At 40.6% G+C, this 25,458-nt stretch overlaps 1 protein-coding gene across 3 annotated transcripts in view; it reads left to right on the forward strand.

Annotated features, from left to right (window-relative positions):
- The window catches only part of NFATC3 (nuclear factor of activated T cells 3), a gene marked incomplete at its 5' end in the record, with an annotated part of 124,705 nt that overhangs the window by 68,018 nt on the left and 31,229 nt on the right, over positions 1-25,458 (forward strand). For all 3 annotated transcript variants that reach the window (XM_027775086.1, XM_014591008.2, XM_014591009.2), the window contains 5 exon segments: positions 1,528-1,700; positions 6,343-6,483; positions 13,697-13,752; positions 14,637-14,763; positions 17,756-18,754. In XM_027775086.1, the coding sequence (XP_027630887.1) occupies positions 1,528-1,700; positions 6,343-6,483; positions 13,697-13,752; positions 14,637-14,763; positions 17,756-18,754 (1,496 nt within the window).

Consider the following 25,458-nt stretch of genomic DNA (forward strand, 5'->3'; position numbering starts at 1 on the left):
CGCTGGACTCCCATGTAGTCAACCATGGTTCAAGTCCTGGACCTGGTGGCTTAAACTCATGCTGGGTGCGAGTGTGTCTATGCCCAGGATATGCCCAGGATCCTGAGAGGAGAAGGGAGAAGGGGTGCGAAGTGGCCATCCCCCTGGGGAGGGGTGATTTCTCGCTGTCTCTTTGTCTTTCTCTGTCTTTGTGGCAAGTGCATGCGCCCTATAGCAAAAACCTCCAAAAAAATAAAGTAATGCAGGAATCTTAGCCTAATGGATTGCTTTTATTTTATTTTTTAATTTTTTTAAAGAATTAATTTATTGGAGGCCAGCAATTAGCGTAATGGCTATGTCGCTGGACTCCCATGTAGTCGACCACAGTTCATGTCCCGGACCCAGTGGCTTAAAACTCATGCCGGACGCGTGTGCGTGCGTGCCCAAGATCCTAAGAGGAGAACGGAGGAGAAGGGATTGCAGCGTGGCCATCCCCCCTGGGGGGTGATTTCTTGCTTTTTGTCTCTCTGTCTCTCTCTGTCTGTCTGGTGAATACACGTGCCCTATAGCAAAAACCTCTCCAAAAAAAAATTATTTTATTTAATTTGATTTATTCATTCATTTATTTTAATTTGACCAAAAAGAGAGAGAGAGAAAGCAAGCCTCCAGGTCTAGGACTTGAATTGTGGTCAGCCATGTGGGAGCGTCCTGCACCTTAACCACCATGTCACCTGCTGGTCCCCTGAATTGCATTTATTAATAAACACATTATTATAAAATTATAAATCTGCTGTTGATAACTTATTTGCAGTTTTGCAGGTGAGTCTTTCTTCATCTGTGCATAGAATTAAGAATCTTTTTACCTTATGTTTCAGTTATCAAATTCTGTATAACAAAGAGCCACAGAATTGAGGGGCTTATAGTAATAATTTATTATTTTTCTTATTTGATTCTTTGGTTTGACTAGGCTTAGCTGGTCCATTCACATAGTATTGGCTGGTGTCATTCATGCACCTAGGTTCAGTGACAGCTCAGTTAGGGTTGAACATCCAGAATGTCTCGGATGATTGGAGTGCTTAGGGATTGTCTGAGTCTTTCTCTCCCTTATGTCAATTGGATTTCTTAAGATGGTAACTCAAGACTCTTGATTGGCTATGTGGGAATACAGTGCCTTAACCACCATGCCACCTGCTGGCCCCTTGACCACAGTCTTAATCGTTGAAGCAAGCTATAGGCCAACTCTCAAGAAGAGATAGAGGTACTGCATCTCATATGGGCAAGAAGAGAAGCATACTAGTACAGGAATGGGGAGGAATTATTGACAGCCATTGTTGCAGGCAATCTACCATACTTAAAATTGCTCTTTTATCGTACAAAAATATTTCAAGTCCCTTATTTGAAATAACACAAAATAGTAATTATACATATCTTTCTTTTTGGATCTGATTTTGGGTAGTTTTTCTCTGATAAATTTCTTATATTAACGTAGTTATTTAAAATGACTGATTATCAGCAATTAGTAAACAATGTTTATATCTTTCCCCCTAGCATTGACTGTGCAGGTATTTTGAAACTCCGCAATTCAGATATAGAACTTCGAAAAGGAGAAACTGATATTGGCAGAAAGAATACTCGAGTACGGCTTGTTTTTCGTGTACACATCCCACAGTCCAATGGAAAAGTTCTTTCTCTCCAGATAGCTTCTATTCCTGTTGAGTGCTGTAAGTGAATTTGAAATGATGTTCTAAAATTTTGTTTATAATAGTTTGTGTTTTGTTTATAATATAACGTGAGCATCTAAAGTATAAACTGAGGGACAAATGTCATTAAATAGTAGTTAAGTGCTGTGACTATGCCTGCCTCTTCTCTCTCCTTCTCTCTTTGGCGAGTTCATGTACCCTTTGGCAATTAAAAAAAAAGTATTAACTGAGACTTGGAATTTTGTTACTGGTTTGATTTTTTCATATGGAAATGACCTAATATGCTTAGGTAGGAAAAGTACTGATCTTAGAATTAGAAAAGAGCGTCTCATTATAGGTTGACTCTAGGTAGCTATGTGACTGTACAGAAGCTCTCTTGACCAGTTTTCTTACCTGGATATGAGGAAGGTATCCTGGATGGCATCTGAGGACCAAATCATGAAGCTGTGATTCTGATGCTTTTAAGTGTCATTTGGCCATCTTTGTTTCATGAAGATGCCAGTCTTGATATTAGAAGATACCTACCTGTCTTGGGACTAGCAGTTGGTGTAATGACTATGTTGCTGGGCTCTCATATAGTCGACTGCGGTTCAAGTCCCGGACCCAGTAACTTAAACTCACACCAGGCGCTTGTGTGTGCGTGCCCAAGATTCTGAGAGGAGAATGGATGAGAAAGGATTGCAATGTGGCCATCCCCCTGGGGCGGGGGGGGGGGATTTCTTGCTTTCTGTCTCTGTGTCTCTCTTGGCGGGCACATGCGCTATAGCAAAAACCTCTCTAAAAAAAAAAAGAAAGAATATACCTGTCTCTGCAGGCTACCCCTCAGCTAAGTAAGACAGGGTTTGGGTAGTTTTGTTAACTATAAAATGATTTACATCAATAGATGGACGAAGTGAATTTTTTTAAGATTTTTAATTTAATTTATTATTAATCTTCAATTTTGACCAGAGAGTGACAGAGAGAAAGGTAGAGTAAGAAAGCAAACCACCAGGTCCAGGACTTGAATTATGGTTGGCCATGTGGGAGTCCAGCACCTTAGCCATCATACCACCTGCCAGCCTTGGGAAAAATGAATTTTTAAAAAATTATTTATTTAATTTTATTTGTTATTATTACTGAATTTTCTATAGGGTACCATGCATTCACCAGAGGAGGAGGAAGGGTGAGAAAGTGAGCCCTCAGGTTTGGGACTCTAACCCCAGTCTGTCACATAGGAGAGTCCAGCGCCCTAACCACCATGCCACTGACTGGCCCCAAGAAACTAAATGTCATTTTTCTTCCAATTTACAAGGAAAGATAAGAAAAAAGGCCCTAAAAGTTGAGAGCTACTCAAGCCCTTGAGAACTGTGAATCTTGGACTGGTTTAGCTGTATGACTGAAAGACTTACAATGTTCTGATTCCATGCTTTAATTTTGTATTGGAGAAAAAACAAGACGCAAGTATCTAAAGTCTTCACCTAAGGTTATTTGCTTGTTGGTGAAATTGGTAACTGAGCAGTGCCTAGAACACAGATTGTTTTAAAGACTCTTGAATATATTATACAATTTTATTTCTCTTAGTGTTTTCTTCTTGATTTGGGATTATATACACATGTATGTATATAATTATTTTTTCTTTTTTTTTTTTTTTTAATTTGACCATGGTACTAGGGCCAGCAGGCGGTATGGTGTAAGAGAAAGCGTAGTCATGCATTAGTTCTTTTTTCTCCATTTCTTCATCCCACCACAACTTTGAAGAAGGCATGCACAGCAGCAGGCATGGCTTTTTTTTTTTTTTTAAATGTTTTTCTTATTATTTTATTTTATTTTTTTCAGTTTTGGCATGTGTATTTGCGGGTGTAGGAGAAGAAAGAGAAAGAGAGAGAGATAGAGATAGAGAAAGCAATCCTCACCTCCCCGCCCCTGGGAAATGGTCACACCATAGTCTCGTCTCCTTCATTTTCTTCTCAAAATTTGGAGAACTCACACATATGTACCTGGTGTGTTTCTCAAGCCGACAAGTCCGTGACTTGAACCACAAAGTTAGCCATGTGGCATCAGTCAGCTCACGTAGTATATTTTTCAAGCCACAGAAGCCTGGATTTGAACTGTGATCAGCCATGAGGGATCTGGTTCCCACTGCACAGGGCTTGGGCTACTCTTACTTATTATACTATCATGGACATTTTTCTGTATCATTAAATATTCTTCAAAAATAGTATTTTTAACGTGCAGTTTTTAGTGTGGCTGTACTGACTCTGTTGACCATATTTTTGCCATCACTTTTAAGTATTTTGATGATCAGTTTCCATTAAAAATACTTAGAAACAGGGACTAGTAGTTGGCGTAATGGCTATATTGCTGAACTCTCTTGTAGTTTTCTGCGGTTTGAGTCCCGGACCCAGTGGCTTAAACTCACGCTGGGCACGTGTGCGTGCGTGCCCAAGATCCCAAGAGGAGAATGGAGGAGAAGGGATTGCAGCGTGGCCATCCCCCTGGAGGGTGATTTCTCGCTTTCTGTCTTTGTCTTTCCAGTGAGCACACGTGCTCTCTCAAAAGATTAAAAAAAAAAAAAAAAGATTATGTTCCAAATACCTGAGAAGGCACAAAAATGTGTATAATTACTATAGAAACATTACTACCTTAAAAAAATTCAGTATTGAAATTTGTACTTCATGTATGTTTCAGTTATTTATTTATTTAGAAAACTGTACAAAACAGAAGCCTGATGTTGCAGCCATGATCTAGGTATTTTTTTCTTCTTCCCTCTTTTTTTTTTTTTTAAAGTTTTTGCCATAGAGCATGTGCACTCACCAGAGAGAGAAGGAGGAGGGTTGTGAGAAATCATTTCCCATGGGGGATGGCCACACTACAGTCCTTTCTTTTCCATTCTCTTCCTGGTATTTCTTTTGGGCATGCATGCACACATACCTAGTGTGATTTTCTAGCCACAGGTTGGGGACTCCAGCCGTGGTCACCATGAGGGGGCCCACTGCTTTAATCAGCATACCTTCTGCTGGCCCGATCTAGGTGTTTTCTGCACTCACTAGAGAGACCGAAAGCAAGGAATCACTCCCCAGGGGGGATGGCCACGCCGCAATCCCTTCTCCTCCATTCTCCTCTCCGGATCTTGGGCACACATGCACATATGCCTGGTGTGAGTTTAAGCCACCGGGTCCAGGACTTGAACCGTGGTTGTCTACATGGGAGTCCAGTGACATAGCCATTACGCTAACTGCTGGTCCCTAGATGTTTTCTTGATAAAAAGGTTACTTGATGTTTATCCTATAGTAGTTCTTTTTAGAGAGTTGGGAAGTTTGGGCATGCATGCCCACACACTCCTAGTGTGTTGTCTTGTCTTTTCTTTCTTCCTTTTTTTTTTTTTTTTTTTTGCTGTAGGGTGTGTGTGCTCACCAGAGAGACAGAGACAAAAGCAAGAAATCACCCCTCATGGGGGATGCCCTACCGCAGTCCCTACTCCTTCATTCTTTTCTCAAGATTTTGGATACACTTGCACATGTACCTGGCATGAGTTTTAAGCTGCCAGGTCCAAGACTCAAAACATAGTTGCCTGTGGGAGTCCAGTGCCTTAACCACCCCACCACCTGCTGGCGCCACCTGGTGTGTTTTGCAAACCACCGAGTCCAGAACTTGAACTACTTGGTTGGCCATGTGGAATCAAACCACCTTAACCGCCATGTCACTTTTCGTCCCTAGCATATAGTAGTTCTTTAGAGACTTGTTTTTCTGAATTGTGAGTAATATTATTATAATCTTTGATATTATGTGCTTTTATAATTATGTATATTAATTATATATAGTTATATTAATTTTAAAAGGAGGTCATATTAAAGAAATATATTAAAGATTTAAGCTAAACAGTGAAAAGGTACTAGGTAATTATGTTGGATTTAATATAAAGTTGAAGACATTAATATTCTTTTTATTAGCAAGTTTCTTTATAGTCATAGTCTAAAAAAATAATTTTCAAATAACCTAAATCTTGGGAACCAGCAGTTAGCGTAATGGCTATGTCGCTGGACTCCCACGTAGTCGACCGTGGTTCGTGTCCCGGACCCGGTGGCTTAAAACTCACGCCGGGCGCGTGTGCGTGCGTGCCCAAGATCCCGAGAGGAGAATGGAGGAGAAGGGATTGCGGCGTGACCATCCCCCCTGGGGGGTGATTTCTCCTTTCTGTCTCTATGTCTCTCTCTGCCTGTCTGGCGAGCGCACGTGCCCTACAGTGAAAATCTCTCAAAAAAAAAAAAAAAAAAAAAAAAAACCAAATTTTTGGGGTGGGGGGGGGGTGGCATGGTGGTTTAGGTGCTGGACTCCCACATGGCTGACCATGGTTTGAGTCCTGGACCTGGCGGCTTGCTTTCTCACTCTCCTCGCACTCTCTCTGTCTCTCTCTGGTCAAACTGAAGAATAATAATAAATAAAATTCAATAAATCTTTAAAAAAATTACCTAAATCTTATATATCTATTTTGTTTTCTAAAAAACTTAGTTATTTTATTGGGTGTTGTTAGTATTGTTATCCTTGTTTTGAATTTTTAAAGTCCAAAGGAATTAATTCTGAAATTTACTTTTCATTATTTTCATTTTGTAAACTTGAGTTTGTCATTTATGTATTAAAGATACTAAACTAATACTTTGTTTTCTCAACTTTTTGAAAAAAACAGCCCAGCGGTCTGCTCAGGAACTTCCTCATATTGAGAAGTACAGCATCAACAGTTGTTCTGTAAATGGAGGTCATGAAATGATTGTGACTGGATCTAATTTTCTTCCAGAATCTAAAATAATTTTTCTTGAAAAAGGACAAGGTAAATAATGTATGAGTTGATTAACTTCAAACTAAGGGACAAAAGAATGAAATAAATTATTTAGATGTTTCAGTAATATTAAACACAAAATACAGTTTTTCTAAAGCTACAGGAATCACTTTTACACTAAATTTTATTATAAACCAAACATGTATTAAATAGTAATAGTACAGATGCTCACTAACTGTTAAATGGGTGAACAAAATGTGATATAGTTATACAGTAGAATATTATTCTGCTATAAATATGAAGAAGTACTGGTGTATGCTATCACATGAATAAACCTTGAAAATATGCTAAGTGAAAGAAACTAGCATAGAAGTTTCCATATTGCATGGTTCCATTTATATAAAATGTCTAGAATAAGCAAACATGGAGAAAGAAAGATTATGGTTGCCAGGGGCTAGAGCGAGGCATCAGTGGGGCATAACTACTAATGGGTGCAGGGTTTCTTTTTGGGGTGATAGAAATGTTCTGGGGTTAGTGGTGATGATTATACAATTGTTGTGAATATACTAAAAACCTTTTAGCTACATTCTTTAAAAAGGATTATAAGCCAGAGAGCATGTGAGCTTACCAGAGAAAGACAGAGGAAGAGAGAGAAAGTAGTAGGACATGGTTATGCCACAATCTCTTCTCTCTCCATTTTGGATTTTGGGCATGCACACATATGTGGTTGACATGTTTTTTAAGCCATAGAAGCCAGAATTTGAACTGTGTGGTCAGCTAATTAGGATCTGGCTCTATTAACCGCTAGGCCTTTAAGACCAGCCCTAAAAGTATCGGTTTTAGGGACCAGCAGATGGTGTAATGATTACAAGTCACTGGATGCCTACTAGTCAACCACAGTTTATGTCTCGAAGCTGGCAACTTAAACTCAAACTGGGCGTGTGTGCATGCATGCATTCCCAAGATCCCAAGATGAGAATGGAATAGAAGGGATTGTGGTGTAGCTCTCCCCACTAGGGAGTGATTTCTCGCTTTCTGTCTCCCCAGTAAGCACATAAGCCCTATAGCAAAAATCTCTCTCTAAAACAAAAAAGTGTAAGTTTTATAGTGTGCTAATTATATTTCTTTTTTTGTTTTGTTTTTCAGTTTATGCTACAAGGCATGTGTGCTCGCTGTAGAGAGAAAAAGAGAGAGAGAGTGAAAAATTACCCCTGAAAGGGTGGGCCATGCCACAGTCCCTTCTCCTTCATTCTCCTCCTCAGGATCTTGGGCATGCACGCACACGTCTCAAGCCACCAGGTCTGAGACTTGAACCATGCAGTGGGCCATGTGGGATCCAGCTACCTTAACCTCCATTCCATATGCTGGCCCAATATCTCAATTTAAAAAAAAAAAAAAAGAAATATGGGGGCCAACAGGTGGTGTGGTGGTGAGGGTGCAGGACTCCCCATATGGACAACCATGGTTCAAATTCTGGACCTGGTGGCTTGCTTTCCCCTTTTCCCTCTCTCTCTCTCCTGTCTCTCTCTCCTGTCTCTCTCTGATGACTATAGCAAGTTAAATAATAATAATAAATAAATACAATAAAACAACTCTTTAAAAAAAAAAGAAACAGAAGAACCCTCAGAGTGTTTGATTTTATCCCTTCCTTTTTAGATTTTTTTAATTGCCAAAGGATGTGTGCACATGGCAGAGAAAGACAGAAGGAGAGAGAGGGAAAGGGAAAAGCATCCCCCAATGGCATGTTATCACGCCACATAATCCCTTGTCCTTTATCTCTCCATCTTATCAGGATTGTGGGGACACATGTACAATTACCTGGCATACTTTTTAGGCTACCAGGGCTGGTATTCGAACCACATTGTTAGTCAAGTGGGATCTGGCGCCTTTTATCATTAGGCCACATGTGCTTGCTGGAGAGAAGGAGAAAGACAGAGAGACAGAAAGGGAGAAATCACCCCTGAGGAGGATGGCCACACTGCATTGCCTTCTCCTCTACTTTCTTCCTGGGATTCTAGGTGCACGTCTGATTTGAGTTTCCAGTGGCCAGATCTGGGACTTGAACCACAGTCAACCATGTGGAAGTCCAGCGCCTTAACCACTATGCCACTTGCTGGCCCCCCTTCTTGGTTTAACTGCTCTTTACAGAGTTCTTTGCTTCCTCATTTCATTCAGTCGTGTCTTCATTTTCTGTTTCACTGTCTTCTGTATTTTTCTTCTTTTCACTTATTTTGGTTTCTTAAGGTTTTATTTTCATTTAACTGCTTATCTCATTTGTTTTAATCCTTTTATCTCTTTAAATACTTAAATTTAGCCTGTACATTGTCCCCATCATAAGCCTATTGTAATTTCAATACCTTTTGCTACTAATTATGTTCAAATGCTCTCATCCTCAAGACTCTTTAAAAAAAAAGACAGTCCTTTGACTCTGTAATCTCTTTAAGCTGTTAGTCTATTTCTCTCTCATTTAGCATCTAACCTTCCAAAAAAGTAAGGGTCTCTATTTTTTTTACCTTTTTTTTTTTTTAAGAGATTTTTGCTATAGGGCACATGAACTTGCTGGAGAGACAGAGAGAGAGAAATCAAGAAATCACCCCCAGGGGGGATGGCCTCAGAGAAGTCCCTTCTCTATTCTTCTCTCAGGATCCTGGGTGCATGCACATACACGTGTCCATTGTGACTTTCAAGCCTCCAGGTCCGGGACTCAAACCGTGGTTGACTCTGTGGGAATCCAGCAACGTAACCATTTCATCATCTTTTGGTCCCTTTTTATTTTTTAAAGAGAGATTTTTGCTACAGAGTGCTTGCACTCCCTGGAAAGACAGAGACAGAAAGTAAGAAATCGCCCCGCAAGGGGATGGCCACTCTGCAATTCCTTCTCCATTCTCCTCTCAGGATCTTGGGCACATGCACACACAGGTGCCCAATGTGAGTTTAAGCCTCTGGGCCCAGGACTCAAACTGCAGTTGACAATGTGAGAGTCCAGTAACATAACCATTATGCCATCTGCTGGTCATTCCTGTTAATTTTTTATCCATTGTCTAACTCTGTTGGCATCATAGCCTCTTATAAATCCATTTGACAGCCAGCTACCCATTCTCCTTTCTTCTTTTTTTAATTGCCACAGGGTGCATGCAGTCTCGAGAGAGAGAGAGAAGGAGAGAGAGAACACACTCTACAATGGGATAACACCATAGTCCCTTCTCCATTTATCCATCGTGTTGGGATTTTGGATTTACATGCATGCACATGCTCCCAACATATCTTTCAAGCCTCTGGAGTGGGGATTCAAACCATAGCTGTCTTTGGGACCAGCAGTTAGCATAATGGCTTTGTCGCTGGACTCCCACGTAGTCGACCACGATTCGAGTTCCGGACCCGGTGGCTTAAACTCATGCCGGGCACGTGTGCGTGCGTGCCCAAGATCCCAAGAGGAGAATGGAGGAGAAGGGATTGCGGCATGGCCATCCCCCCTGGGGGGTGATTTCTCGCTTTCTATCTCTCTGTCTCTCTCTGTGTTTCTGGCGAGTGCACACACCCGTTAGCAAAAACCTCTCAAAAAAAAAAAAAAAAAAAAAAAACCATAGCTGTCCACACAGAATCCACTTCTTTAACCACAAGACTATGGAACTGGCCCTCATTTTCCTTCTTGACATCTTTTTTCTTTGGCTTTCTTGTGATTATACTTACCTAGTTCTTAGGCATCTTTATTCCTGTTAGTCTTTGTGTGTTTGTGTGTGTGTATCTTTATCTTTGTCTTTGTCTTTGTGCATATTTGTGTGGTGTTATAGACAGCATCTTACTATCTTGCAATACTGTCTCAGCCTCAGGAGTAGCTGATTCAAGAGGTGTGTGTCTGGCTTTTAAGGCGGGTGGGCCAGGAATTGACTCTGGGCCTCTTGCTGAGCAGCAACATCCAGTCCACAGTACTATGACTGGGCCCCCCATTCACCTCCCATCTTGCCTCCTATGGCTCATAAAGGTGTTTTCTAAGGTTTTTCTTTTTTGTTATAGTTCTCCTTTAATTAGCTTCCAAATCTTTCTTTTTTGGCCACGTCTTTTTTCCTCTTAAGCTTCTAGTTTAAAGTACCTGCTGGATATTGCTACATAAACATACCGCTGATACATAAAGTATAAATATTTTTAGATGAGCAAATAACATAATGGTTGAGTCGCTGGACTCCTATGTAGTTGACCACGGTTCAAGTCCCGGACCTGATGGCTTAAAACTCAAACTGAGCTTATGTGTGTGCATACCCAAAATCCCAAGAGGAGAATAGAGGAAAAGGGGTTGTGGTATGGCCATCCCCTAAGGAGATGATTTCTCGCTTTCTATCTCTGGCGAGCACATGGGACCTATTGCAAAAATTTCTCAAAATTTTTAAAAATATAAAATCAGGTTTTTAAAAATTTATTATAGTGTGTATGTGCATGCACCTCGCCTGTTATTTTGTATACCACCTACATAGCAGCTTTTAGTTCCCTAGCAAATGGGTTTTCTTACCATCTTGTCTATTTTTTTTTTTTTTAGAGAGGTTTTCGCTATAGGGCGCATGCGCTCGCCAGACAGACAGAGACAGAGAGACAGAACGGATACATAAAGTATAAATATTTTTAGATGAGCAAATAACATAATGGTTGAGTCGCTGGACTCCTATGTAGTTGACCACGGTTCAAGTCCCGGACCTGATGGCTTAAAACTCAAACTGAGCTTATGTGTGTGCATACCCAAAATCCCAAGAGGAGAATAGAGGAAAAGGGGTTGTGGTATGGCCATCCCCTAAGGAGATGATTTCTCGCTTTCTATCTCTGGCGAGCACATGGGACCTATTGCAAAAATTTCTCAAAATTTTTAAAAATATAAAATCAGGTTTTTAAAAATTTATTATAGTGTGTATGTGCATGCACCTCGCCTGTTATTTTGTATACCACCTACATACCACCGTTTAGTTCCCTAGCAAATGGGTTTTCTTACCATCTTGTCTATTTTTTTTTTTTTTTAGAGAGGTTTTCGCTATAGGGCGCATGCGCTCGCCAGACAGACAGAGACAGAGAGACAGAACGCAAGAAATCACCCCCCAGGGGGGATGGCCACGCCACAATCCCTTCTCCTCCATTCTCCTCTCGGGATCTTGGGCACGCACGCACACGCGCCCAGCGTGAGTTTTAAGCCACCGGGTCCGGGACGCGAACCGCGGTCGACTACGTGGGAGTCCAGCGACATAGCCATTACACTAACTGCTGTTTCCCTTACCATCTTGTCTTTGCTCACACTCTCTCTTCATGCTGACACTACCCTTCTCCCACATCGTGAATTCCACTTTGTACTTAGGTCTCCATTTAAGATGGGAGGCCTGCCTTGTCTCATTCCCCTATTCTAAAATTAGGTTAGAAATCCTGTCCTCTGTGTTCTTGGTTCATCCCCAGAGTGCATCTTTTATTAGTCATTGTACCCATCACAGTTTATTATAATGAACTGTTTGTGTTTGCTTTTCATTCACAGGGTGAAGGGAGGGTATCCTGTCTCAATTATCTCTGTAACCCAGAGTATTTGACACATAGGGATCCTGCTAATGATTACTTAACTGAGCAGTAATTCTAAGTAGATAGAGCCTGTGTCTGTTGTGTTGTATGGGTAGTTGTTACCTAGTTATTGGACTGGAAAATGACAGCCATAACTTGGAAGGCATTTGATGAAGTCTCTCCTGATACCTTCACAGACCAGATAAAAAAAAGTCATATGAATTGTGAAAATACTTTTAGACTTTAGTCACTGGATGAATACCCATGGCACAAAGTGAATGCTTTGGAATAGTTGTACACCAGTCTAGAGTGAAAACTTTAGTAGTAGTTGAGACTTTCTCCAAGCGGATAGTTCACTTGGGATGAAGAGACAGAAAATGTGCTAACCAAATCATCAGGTGACACAGATCTGGAAAGCCTAGCAATTTTCTTTTTTAAAGAGGTTTTTTGCCTTAGGGCATGTGTGCTCTGGGTGGGGCAGGGAAGACAGAGACAGAGGCAATAAGAGGGAAAGTGAGAGATAACCTCCCAAGGGGATGGCAGGGAAGACAGAGACAGAGGCAATAAGAGGGAAAGTGAGAGATAACCTCCCAAGGGGATGGCAGGGAAGACAGAGACAGAGGCAATAAGAGGGAAAGTGAGAGATAACCTCCCAAGGGGATGGCCACGTCGCAATCTGTTCTCCATTTTCCTCCTGGGATCTTGGGCATGCATGCACATGCGTCCGGTGTGAGTTTCAAGCTACCATGTCTGGGACTCAAATTAGCCATGTAGGAGTCCAGCAACATAGTCATTATGCCATCTGCTGGCCTCAAGCCTAGCAAATATTTTACAAGACCATCATTGTCTAAAAAGAGCTTGGCAAGTCAAGTGATTCAGTAAAATGAAGTCTCCCTACAGGATAAATTAACATGGCAAGATTCGGGGGGAGGGGAGGGAAGCAACCCCAGCTACATGGGTGTGCAGTGTGGGAACTTGGTGGTAGAGATGTGACAGTCTGAGGGACACTTTTGGGCACACCGTGTGAATCAGTTTGGTGCTTCTGCCCGGCTGTCATTAACAAAAGCATCTTCACACAGCCTCAATTACCTACTACTGAGCTTGGTCACTTTTCACCTGGGCTGTTCAGTCCTGGGCCTGTTTCTTTTGGAAGAAGATGATCATATAGGAGGAGCATGTTCAGAGAAAAGCATTCAGAGAAGAGTGACCGGAAAGGCTCAATATTGTACAATAGGTATAGAACAGCCACGAGCAGAACAGAGACAGGCAAATATTCAAGCGTCTGAACTATTAGCTCATAGGGAAGCACTAAAGTTTGTTTTGTTTTGTTTTAGTAGTTGCAGGTAATAGTACTTAGACTAGTGTTTGGATCACAGAAAGACAGATTTTTGTCTATCATGAGGAACTTTCTAGCAGCAGTTACCTTCCAGAGATGTAATGGATTACTTGGTGAGGGAGTGGTGTCCCATCACTTGAAGTGCACAAGCAGAAGTTGGCTATCACTTGGTAGGGATGCTTTCAAACATCACTTGGGTAGAAGGGTAGAATGAACTCTGTGGGGCCTGCTAACCTAGGCAGCCCAGAATCTTTCTTATTCATGGGTATGTATTTTATTTTCATAATCGAAGTCAGTGACAAAGATTATCTTTTCCAATAAATGTGATACTACTACATGCATTAGTTTTGTTTGTATGCTTTCTCACTTCAGTTGCTTTTAACTGTGAATTGTTTCTTTCAATAGATGGACGACCTCAGTGGGAGGTAGAAGGAAAAATAATCAGGGAAAAATGTCAAGGGGTAAGAATTTACCTTAATTCTTAAGAAATATTTTAAAAGTTTATTAAGAAAATTGGATAATGCTGCTTTATAATATAGATGAGGAGTCTTATATAGTAATAGAAAACTAAATTAGAGGCTGCAATGACACACACTTCTAAGAAGCTGTGCATTGTAAGCTAGGTCTACATGTGGGGCCTGGTTTGGATTTTCAGTTCAACATAAAGGCTGGGCCTAGAGCTGCATGTGGGAATCCAGCGTCTTAACTACTACGCCACCTGCTGGCTCCTCAGCTATTTTATTAGGCCTTTCAGGATTCCATACCAAAGTGGTTCCTTTATCCTGTTTATAATGGAAACAGAATCTTTTCTAGGATAGTGAATACCACTTACCACAGTACTTTTGAAAGATCTGGAACAATTAGGTAGAATTTAGTTTGAGGCTGAGGATTTTCATTGTTCTTGTGTAAAATTGTTTTGATATGGATTTAGATTTTTATATACTGCCAACTTAGAACATTTTGAAAATAAAATTTACGAAATCTGTAATGCAACTTGGGAAATACTAAACATGATTAAAAATCAGAATGAACTTTCTGTTCAGATATATAGTAGCATGCAATATTCTGTAGACTGAATATCTCATTACATAGTATGTAAGACTTTTTATTTCTGTTGCAACTGGAAACTCAACTTGGTAGGTAAAGAGCAGTTATTCCTATCTGTGTCAAGATTGAAGTATCCATATAGTAAATCTCCAGATGACTTATGTGACTAGTTGATAAGGCATAGCTATTTATGAAGGGAAGGCTTTGTAGTTAATACTTACGAGTTGCACTGAATTTAGCAGGTGCGTTTCATTTTTAGTTCTGAGTGTAACACAATCTTTCTTCCTGTGCTCCTTAGGCTCACATTGTCCTTGAAGTTCCTCCATATCATAACCCAGCAGTTACAGCTGCAGTGCAGGTGCACTTTTATCTTTGCAATGGCAAGAGGAAAAAAAGCCAGTCTCAACGTTTTACTTATACACCAGGTATGAGGAGCTGTTGTGATGGTTTATTATAGAACTTTATGAATAAAAGGTTACTTAGTGAATCCTGTATTAGAATATTTAAAGTAGGATACTTATAATAAAATTAAAAATACCATCTTATGCCTAACCTAAAATTTTACTTTAATGTTACAATGTTATTTTGTAGTAAGTTATACTGCCTCTTTTCTATAGTTTAAGAGCTGTAACTTTCTAGTTCTAGAATGCAGTATAATCAATATTATATGTGATAATTCATGTTGAAGGTTAAATACTTAGAGAATAAATATTTATTTATTTACTTGGAGAGGTTTTTGCTATAGGGTGTGTGCACTCGCCAGAAAGACAGACAGAGACAGAGACAGAAAGCGAGAAATCACCCCCCACGGGGGATGGCCACACTGCAGTCCCTTCTCCTCCTTTCTCCTCTCGGGATCTTGGGCGCACATGTGCCTGGCGTGAGTTTAAGCCACCAGGTCTAAGACTTGAACTGCGGTTGATTACGTGGGAGTCCAAACGACATAGCCATTATGCCAACTGCTGGTCCCAATATTTATTTATTTTTGAGTTAGCTTATTTCTTCCATAAGCCAGAGAGAGAAAGAAAGTGAGAGGGTGTGGTACATGTATGTCCCCAACAGGGTCTTGACATTGCGATCCACTCCCTGCCTTCAGCCCACCCTAGATCATTGGCAAATGTGTGCCCAGTGTACTCAAAGAAGTCTGTGGATTAGAACCAGGAAGCTTCTTTTTTAAAATTAGTTATTTAATTTTTTTAAATTATTTTTTAACTTGACCAGAGAGAAAGAGAGAGGGAAAGTGAGAAAGTAAACCACCAGGTGTGGGACTCGAAGCACAGTAGACCATGTAGAATCCAGTGCCCCAACCACCACACCACCTGCCAGTCCCACCAGGAACCTTCTTATGTGGAATTGCTTCACAGAGCATCATGTTTTAACAGTGTGCCACCATCTGGTTCCTTAGAGAACAAATTTTGTAGGAATCTTTTTTGTGCTAGTCATAGAAAAATCAGAGTGAATGCTACTCTCTAAGACTTGCAAAAACTTATTTTTTCCCCCTCAATATTCCTCTATTCATAATACAGCACATTGAGGCACACATGAGAGTAAGAGAGAGGGCGATATGTATCCTCTACAGAGTCTGGTTACACCGCAGTCCCCTTCCTCCCGTCCTCCAGTCTGTTGGATTCTGGGCACTGATGGGTATGCCTAGCTGGAGATTCAAACTGCATTCACCATGTGGGAACTGGCTTCTCTTGAGTAGCGCATTACTGTTGCACCATGGATCCAGACCACAAAAACTTTTAAATATTGGGTTGTTGGGAAAGTCATCATGCATTTTTGCATAGAAAAACAGAAAAATCCATCATGACTTTCTCGACAACCTAATAGTTTATAGTAAATGAAAAGAACAAATGCTATATTCTAGATGATGTTAGATATTAACAGTTATTTATTTGCCCCACATATCTTTTAAAGCTTGGTTATATTTCATTTATAGGCTCTAAAGGCTACTTAAATTCCTAAATTTGAAAATCATTATACTTGACATTATTATAGTACTGGATAGTAAAATAACTCAGATCCCTTATAAATAGAATATAAACCTTTTGAAAACTAAAAATTTTGGTTCACTGTTGCACTCATTTATTAATTGAATAAGTATTTGAGGTACCTGCTAGGTGGCAAAACCTATTTCATTCTCTTCTCATGTGGAACTTACAGTCTAGTGAAACACATAGAAGTTAGTAAGTCACTAAATATATAAATTACTAACTATGCCAGAAGACCCTTGTCTAGGTTAGCATGTTGAAAAATGCTTCCAGAAAGAAAGGATTCTTGAATGATAACCAGAAAATAATAGTAATTGTTTATAGTTCTCTGGCATTAACTATGTTATTAGTATTCTTGTAAGCCCTCTCTGTATTAGCCATATTAACTTATTTAATCCATGGGTAATGATAAACCTGTGAGATAGGTGGTGGTTACCTTGCTTCACAGATGAGGAAAATAAGTGATTAAATAATGTGCCCAAGGCCTCATAGTAGGTCAGTCTTGAAGCTAAACCTCACACTCAGAATCTAGGCTCCTAATATGCTAAAATGCATCTCAGCTTTGTTTATTTAGCAAACAATTTAGAGCATTTAATGTGTGCCAGATGCTCTTCTAAGCAGATTACACATAACCTATTCATTCTCCTGTTACTCTATAATGCTATCATGATTTTACATATGAATGAACTGAGGTCCTTAGGTAAAGTTGGAAGAGGTGAGATGAATCCAGGCAGTCTGACTTTATAGTCTATACTATTAGTTACTGTTAGATAAAATGAGAGAAAAACAATCCAGATAAAAGACAGCAGCATATGGGGCCAGCAGGTGGTGTGGTGGTTAAGGGTGCTGGACTCCTGCATGGACAACTGCAGTTCAAGTCCCGGACTTGGCGGCTTGCTTTCTCACTTTCCTTCTCACTTCCTCGCTCTCCTTCTATCCCTCTCTGGTCAAATCAAAATAAGTAAATAAGTAAATAAAACTAAATTTAAAAATTCTTAAAAAAAGATAGCAATGTATGCAAGGACTTGTGGATGGTAGGATCAAGGAGTATTTAAAAGAAATGTAAGGGCCCCAGGTGGCGTGGTGTTTAAAGTGCTGGACTCCCATATGGGTGACTGTGGTTCAAGTCCCAGACCTGGCAGCTTGATAAATCATACAAGGTGCATGTGCGTGCCTGTCCAAAATGTGTGGTTTTCACACACATTTCACACACATTCCAGTGCCTTAACCACTATGGCACCTGCTGGCTGCTGGCCCCCACACTTAGATTATTTTACATGAACTGCCTTCCCTGAAGTATCTGAGTTTGCTACCCATAGTATGGATGATTGCTACAGTTGTATACCCTAGAATGGAGGCCTGTCATAATTGTCTTATGTATTAGATAATGATATTTGCTTTAATACTTTTTTTTTTTTTTTAGTTTTGATGAAGCAAGAACACAAAGAGATTGATTTGTCTTCAGTTCCATCTTTGCCTGTGCCTCATCCTTCCCAGACCCAGAGGCCTTCTTCAGATTCAGGGCACCCACATGACAATGTACTGTCAGCACAGAGAAGCTTGGTTTGTCCCATCCAGCAAACATATGCAACCATGGTAACCTCATCCCATCTGCCACAGTTGCAGTGTAGGGATGAAAGTGCAAGTAAAGAACAGCATATGATACCTTCTTCAGTTGTGCACCAGCCTTTTCAAGTGACACCGACACCTCCTGTGGGATCTTCCTATCAGCCTATGCAAACTAATTTTGTGTACAACGGACCAACTTGTCTTCCTATTAATGCTGCCTCTAGTCATGAATTTGATTCAGTTTTGTTTCAGAAAGCAACTCTTCCTACTTTAGTAAATCTTAGCTGTCAACCACTGTCCTCCATACAATTTCATTCTTCAAATTCAGGCTCAACAGGACATCTCTTAGCACATACACCTCATTCTGTGCAAACCCCATCTCACCTTCAGTCAGTGGGATACCGTTGTTCAAACACAGGACAAAGATCTCTTTCTTCTCCAGTGGCTGACCAAGTCACAGGTCAGCCTTCTCAGTTACACCCTATCACATTTGGTCCTTCACATTCAGGGTCTGCTACCACAGCTTCCCCAGCAACCTCTTGTCCCATAGCTAGTTCACCACTTTCTGGACCACCATCTCCTCAGCTGCAGCCTATGCCTTACCAGTCTCCTAGCTCAGGAACTGCCTCATCACCATCTTCAGCCACCAGAATGCATTCTGGACAGCATTCAACTCAAGCACAAAGTACAGGCCAGGAAGGTCTTTCTGCACCATCATCCTTAATATGTCACAGTTTGTGTGATCGAGCTTCGTTTCCACCTGATGGGGCAACTGTGACTATTAAACCTGAACCTGAAGATCAGGAACCGAATTTTGCCACCATTGGTCTACAGGACATCACTTTAGATGATGGTAAGTTCATCTTTGTGTTTTGAAGCGAAGATTCAGGAACTTTCTTTTTTTTGAGAGAGAGAGATATTTTTGCTTTAGGGTGTGTATGCTCACCAGAAAGAGTCAGAGAGACAGAAAATGAGAAATCACCCCTCAATCATCCCCCAGGGGAGATGGCCACACTGCAATCTCTTCTCCTCCATTCTCCTCTCCAGAATTTGGGCATGCACACACACATGCCTGGCATGAGTTTTAAACTACTGGGTCCAAGACTTGAACTGCATTTGACTACATTGGAGTCCAGCAACATAACCATTACTCCATTGCTGGTCCCGAAGATTCAGGGTTGCTTATTGACGTATGATTGGGCTTTTAAATGAGTTAACTGTTTTTAGAAATATATATTAATACGTAACTCTAAAAATCCATGTTTTAAAGTCTGTTTTACCACTCATAACTTTTGCTGAATAGGACACCTTTTCTTCCAAAATATATAGTGAGATCACAGTGTCTAGTGAATGGAATTCATAAACATTCCTTCAATAAACATTGCTGAATGCCATCCATTTGCAAGGCATGGGGCTAGATGCTGGGAATACTAAGGATGTATTATGATAGAGTTCCTCTCCTTGAGGAGATGCACACAAATAAAGAAACTACTCCTCTGGGGCTCTACCAGCTCGCTGAGTCAGGTAGTGGTGATGGTACAAGATGAGACTGGTTTGCTGCTACTGCTACAGCTGTTGGCATAATGAGTTTAAAAATGCACTATTAAAAAAAAAAAAAAAGCACTATTTATATAAATGTAACAAGTTGATATGTGGATTTCTGCTCTATGTAATCAATATATTGGAGAACTCAGGAATATTAGTCATCTCAGTAATCGAAAATTCCTCAACATTGGATATTCAGGTAACAATTTTAGAGTTTGTAATGGGCTTTATCATTTATATGGTAGTGAAATTTTGTCTAACTAGGAAATCGAGTGAAAGCTACCTGTAACTACTATCTGGTATGAAAATCTGAAGATCCTGAAACATAGGTATAGAATTTTAGTTCTCTTTCTAATTACTTATTAATCTACTATAGGAAAATAATCATAGATTAAATACCCATTTTGCAGATCTGGAGAAGCTGAGTTCCCTGCTTAGTTGCGAAGCTACTTTTAAATCCCAAATACAAGGGCTAAGGGAGGTAAATGAGTTGTGTTACCCTGTCTTCTAGGTCTTTCCTGTCAGATCAATACATGAAGACTGACGACACAATGCAGTGGGTCTGAGTCGTAATAGCCATAGTGTAAGAGAAGCATTTTAGGAGATCAACAGAGATATACAACCAGGTTTCATAAAAAGGATACATAAAGGCTTCTGTGAGGTGACATTTGAACCAGGTCTTAGAGGATGAGTGCTGTATGTGTTTTCAGTAAATGAGGAACAGAGGTTAAGTCAGATAGTATGATCAGAAGCATAGTGATGTGTCTAGGGAACCATGTTTATCTGTGGCTGGGGTCAGGTGAGTGAATGGTACAGTAGATGATGATTTTCAAAGCCATATGGTGACACGCCAGGTCATTTGTGTGTAAATAGATTTTATATGTGGAAACTGGAACACCACCTAACATTTGCATAGCATTTTCACATTTATTGTCCAATCCAGTTTGTGCTTTTCCTCCATCTCTTAGGTGGATGGTGACATTTACAGAGTTGGACTTCTTTTTTTCTTTTTTTTTTTTTTAAGCTTAGTGTACACGTGTGCTTTTCAGAGAGAGACAGAGAGAGGGAAAGTGAGAAAGCATCCCCCAAAGAGGGAGACAAAGAGAGAGAGAAAGTAAAATTGCACCCCCTCCGGGGGATTGGCCATGCAACAATCATTTCTCCAGTCTCCTCTCAGGCTTTTGTGCACACATATGCATGTACCCAGTATGTTTTTCAAAGAGCTGGGTCTGGGTCTCAAACCTCACAGCTGGCCATGTGGGATCCAGCCACCAATAATCACACCACTGGCTGGTCCCAGAGTTGGACTTTTTCTTTTGGTCACATTGCTAGTAAAGATCAGGGCTTAGACTAGATTCAGATTTTTCCAGTCTTTCTTGAGGCATTATAGCTGCCTCCCAGTAATAGCAACACTCTGCTAATAAACCTTGACTCCCTCAAGGTTTTTTTGTTTTGTTTTGTTTTGTTTTTTAATTTATTTAATTTTATTCATTCATTTTAGTTTGATCAGAGAGAGAGAGGGAAAGTGAGAAAGCAAGCCACCAGACCCGGGACTCAAACCATGGTCGGCCGTGTGGGAGTGTCCAGCACCCTCACCATCATGTTACTCGCTGGTCCCCCTAAAGGTTTTTCCTACTTCCTAGAAAATAGTGGAATACTCTCCAGGAATGTATATGCAGAATACCACTATATGAACATGTGTTCACAGCTACAACTGATCTTCTACACTGACACCGGTAGTACTTGAGAGATATATCAAGCACCTTACTGTGTGCTCTTTATACACAGCTGATTATCAGTCCCATTGGCTACTTAATGATGAAACCAGGAGGTAGAAAGGTGGCTACTGCTTTTATGCAAAATACATTTGAAATCATTAGAGACTTTTCCATGTGTACATAGGATATTAAATTACTCTCTATGTGTGTGTGTGTGTATTTTTAATGTCCCTCTTTATGGTAGTTTTAGACTATTCACAGCTCTTTTCACCTTGAAACAGTAATAATCTGTCACCCAGGGCCAACCTGTGGTGTGGTAGATAAGGCTGCTGGATCCCACATGGCCAACGGCATGGTTTAAGTGCCAGACCCGGTCTCTGGAAAACTCATCAGGTGTGTGTGCATGAGTGCCAAAAATCCCTAGAGGGGAATGGAGGAGAAGGGACTGTAGTATGGCCATGCTCCCTCAGAACTGCTTTCTCACTTCTCTCTCTCTCCAGGGAGCACACACCCCCTATAGCAAATTAAAAATGATAATTGTCACTTGTTTGTGATGTAACTGAAAATAAAAGATTTATTGAGCAAGTCTCTAAGGGTATTTTAGCTCATTTTGCTTACAAATGAAGACAATTTCTTTCTTCTGAAAAGAAACCAAAGCTGGGAACCAGCAGTTAGCGTAATGGCTATGTCACTGGACTCCCACGTAGTCGACCGCGGTTCGTGTCCCGGACCCGGTGGCTTAAAACTCACGCCGGGCGCGTGTGCGTGCGTGCCCAAGATCCTGAGAGGAGAATGGAGGAGAAGGGATTGCAGCGTGACCATCCCCCCTGGGGGGTGATTTCTCGCTTTCTGTCTCTATGTCTCTCTCTGTCTGGCTGGCGAGCGCACGCGCCCTACAGTGAAAATCTCTCCAAAAAAAAAAGAAACCAAAGCTACAGTCTGCTCCTATTTGTTTCCCACAGATTGATATTTGAAGGCTAGGGGGAAGGGAACAACAAATTGGGATTTCTAGAAAGATTTTAGGAAAATTAATTTATTTCACCTTATGACTGTGTGAAAATATATTGCACAAACAGATGATCTGAAGAAATAAGGTCTTTGAGGACAGGTAAAAAAACAACAATGTCAAGGACCAGCAGGTGGCATGGTGGTTAGGGGTGCCGGACTCCCACATGGCCAAACCCTGGTTCGAATCCCAGACCTGGTGGCTTGCTTTCTCACTTTCCTCTCTCTCATTCTATCCCTCTCTGGTCAAATTAAATAAATAAATAAAGCTAAATAAAATAATTTTTTAAAAATTAGAAAAACCCAACAATGTCAATGTCATTTTTGTTCTATTAATTATGTAGTGTGCACAGTCAAAAAAAGTTCCCAAATTATAACCCTATGGAAGATAGACTGGCTATTTAACTATGTCATTGCCACTCACCAGGGTACTTGATAGAAGCTCAATTATGCTAAGCAATAAAGAACGAAGCTAAAATCCACTCCTGAGCACCTCAGATAACTGAGTGTATAATTTTTACAAACTACAATTTTGATGCTTGAGCTCTAAAATGAATTTTTTATCTTAGCCAATCAACTTACTGATTATGGTATTTGGATTTTCATTTGAAGGTAAAATTACTAGATGCTTAAAAAATCCTGAAGCTTTGCAAAGTTTTCGTGTATATTCATAAAATGCAGATTTTAAAACCCACATATTTCATAGGCTTTGATCCTTAGCACTTGAATGTCCCCTTTCTGGGTATCATTTTTCTTTTTTAAATAAATTCAGTGACATTTAACAGCAAAGATAACTGTATGCCTCAGCTCAGAAATTTAAGAATTATAGAGCTGGAAATACTCGAATATGGCATCCTCATTTTATGGATAAAGTTTTTTTTGTTTGTTTGTTTTTTGTTTGTTGTTTTTGTTTTTGTTTTTTTTCTATAAGGGTACATGCACTTGCCAGAGAGAAACAAAGAGAGGACCAAAGTGAGAAATCGCCTTCTCGGGGAATGGCAACACCACAATCTCTCTAGTCGACTCTTGGGAATTTGGGCATGCAAGCAAATGTACCTGGCATGATTTTCTTTTCTTTTTTGAGAGATTTTTCTTTTTGGAGAGGTTTTTGCTACAAGGCACGTGCACTTGCCAGAGAGACAGAGAGAGACAAAGCGAGAAATCACCCCCTAGGGGGATGGCCATGCCGCAATCTCTTCTTCTCCATTCTCCTTTTGGGATCTTGGGCATGCATGTACACGCGCCTGTCGTGAGTATAAGCCACTGGGTCCGGGACTCGAACTGTGGTCGACTACATGGGATTCCAGCCGTGGTCGACTACGTGGGAGTCCAGCAAGATAGCCATTACGCTAACTGCTGGTCCCGTTTCTGGTATTCTTAATGAGATTATATTCTTGTGTTTCTCTAGTTTCTTTGGAACATCTCAGGGCCTATTGAGTTCCAGCTGCCCTTCTAATTTTAAGTGAGCTCGGATACCTCTGGAATCATGCAGAACAAATTTAATCCTTTTTCTATAATATTCTTTCACATCGGTGGAACCTTGATCTCAAGTCCTAGACCTGGCGGCTTCCTTTCTCACTTTCCACCTCTGCCTCTCTCTGGTCAAATCAAATAATAATAATAAATAAAATAAAATAATTCTTTAAAATGTAAAATCTCTGGCCATCTCTATAGTGCATTGGTAATACACTGCTCAAGAGAAGATGGATTCTGTACTGCACCCACATTTTGAATCTCTAGTCTGGTTGGCATGAAACAAACCTGGTACATTAACAAGTGCCTAAGAACCAATGAACTGGACATCTGGAGGAAAGGGGATTGTGGCGTGACCAGACCCCTCCCTCCTCTCTCTCCACTCATTCACACATTGCATGCATGCACACTGTCTTTTTTTTTTTTTTTTAAATAATTTCCCCCCCCCAAAAAAGAATTTATTTAATTTCATGGGATCAGCAGTTGGCGTAATGGCTACGTCACTGGACTCCCATGTCGTTGACCGCGGTTTGAGTCCTGGACCTGGTAGCTTAAACTCAGGCTGGGCGCATGTGCATGTGTGTCCAAGATCCCAAGAGGAGAAAGAAGAACGGTTTGCAGTGTGGCCATCCCTCCTGGGGGACTGCGGGGTGATTTCTTACTTTCTCTCTCTCTCTCTCTCTCTCACTCATATGAGCACACGCACCCTATAGCAAAAACCTCTCAAGAAAAAAAAAGAATTTATTTAATTTCATTTATTATTTATTTATTTATTGAAGAGGTTTTTGATATAGGGCAAGTGAGCTTGCCAGAAAGACAGAGAGAGACAGAGAGACAGAAAGTGAGAAATCACCCCCCTGAGGGGAATGGCCACGCCGCAGTCCCTTCTCTATTCTCTTCTCAGCATCTTGGGCACACACACGTGCCCGCCATGTTTAAACCACCAGGTTCAGGATTTGACCCACAGTCGACTACATGGTAGTCCACCAACATAGCTATTACACCAACTGCTGGTCCCCATTTATTACTATTTTTAAATTTGACCAGAGAGAGAAAAGGGGAAAGTTAGAAAGCAAGCCATCAGGTCCAGAAATCAAATCATGGTCGGTTGTATGGGAGTCCAGTGCCTTAACCACGATGCCACCTGCTGGCCCCACACTCTTTTCTTTCTTGTTTTTCTTCACGCTCTGTCAAAAGCTTCTCTAGCAATTTTATCCTTTCCTCACTAATGTGAATGTTCCCCTGTGCTTGAACCTTGATGTTAAGTTCCTCTCATAGTGCAGTATCCAGAAGAGCATGCTGGTTAGCTCACTGTAGGTCAGGACTATAGTCTTCCTGGTGCAGGATGACCTGAGGGCAGGGGATTTTGTTAGTTCCATTGTACTGTTGATTTAGTGAGTCATAATTATGTTACATCATACCGTTTTCCTCCTCCCCACATGGTTTTTATATTATTTTATTTGGAACCGGAGGCTAAACTTTATGATTGCCCTTGTTCTGTTTTATTGGGATGATTTTGGCCCCTTGTATCAACCTTTGAAGCACAGAAGAGTACCAGGAACATTTCTCTGTCTCAGAGTGCTGTGGCTCTCTCTTCAGGGGATATTCCTTGGGCTGATAATAAGAGCACAAAACTGACCTTTAACTAAGCAGTATTCTCTTTCAAGTAGTTCCTTGAGAGGCTATAATATATACCTATTCAACCAATTAAGGCATTATCCAAGACTTATTTTGCTTCTTGCTTTTCTTTCTTTTTTTCCTTTGATACCTGATATATCTTTGTCCAGCCTCGAGTGCTGTGTCCTCCAGCTGTCAA

The sequence above is a fragment of the Tupaia chinensis genome, unplaced genomic scaffold (assembly GCF_000334495.1).
Source record: "Tupaia chinensis unplaced genomic scaffold, TupChi_1.0 Scaffold000523_1, whole genome shotgun sequence".
In the NCBI taxonomy this organism is placed as follows: Eukaryota; Metazoa; Chordata; class Mammalia; order Scandentia; family Tupaiidae; genus Tupaia; species Tupaia belangeri.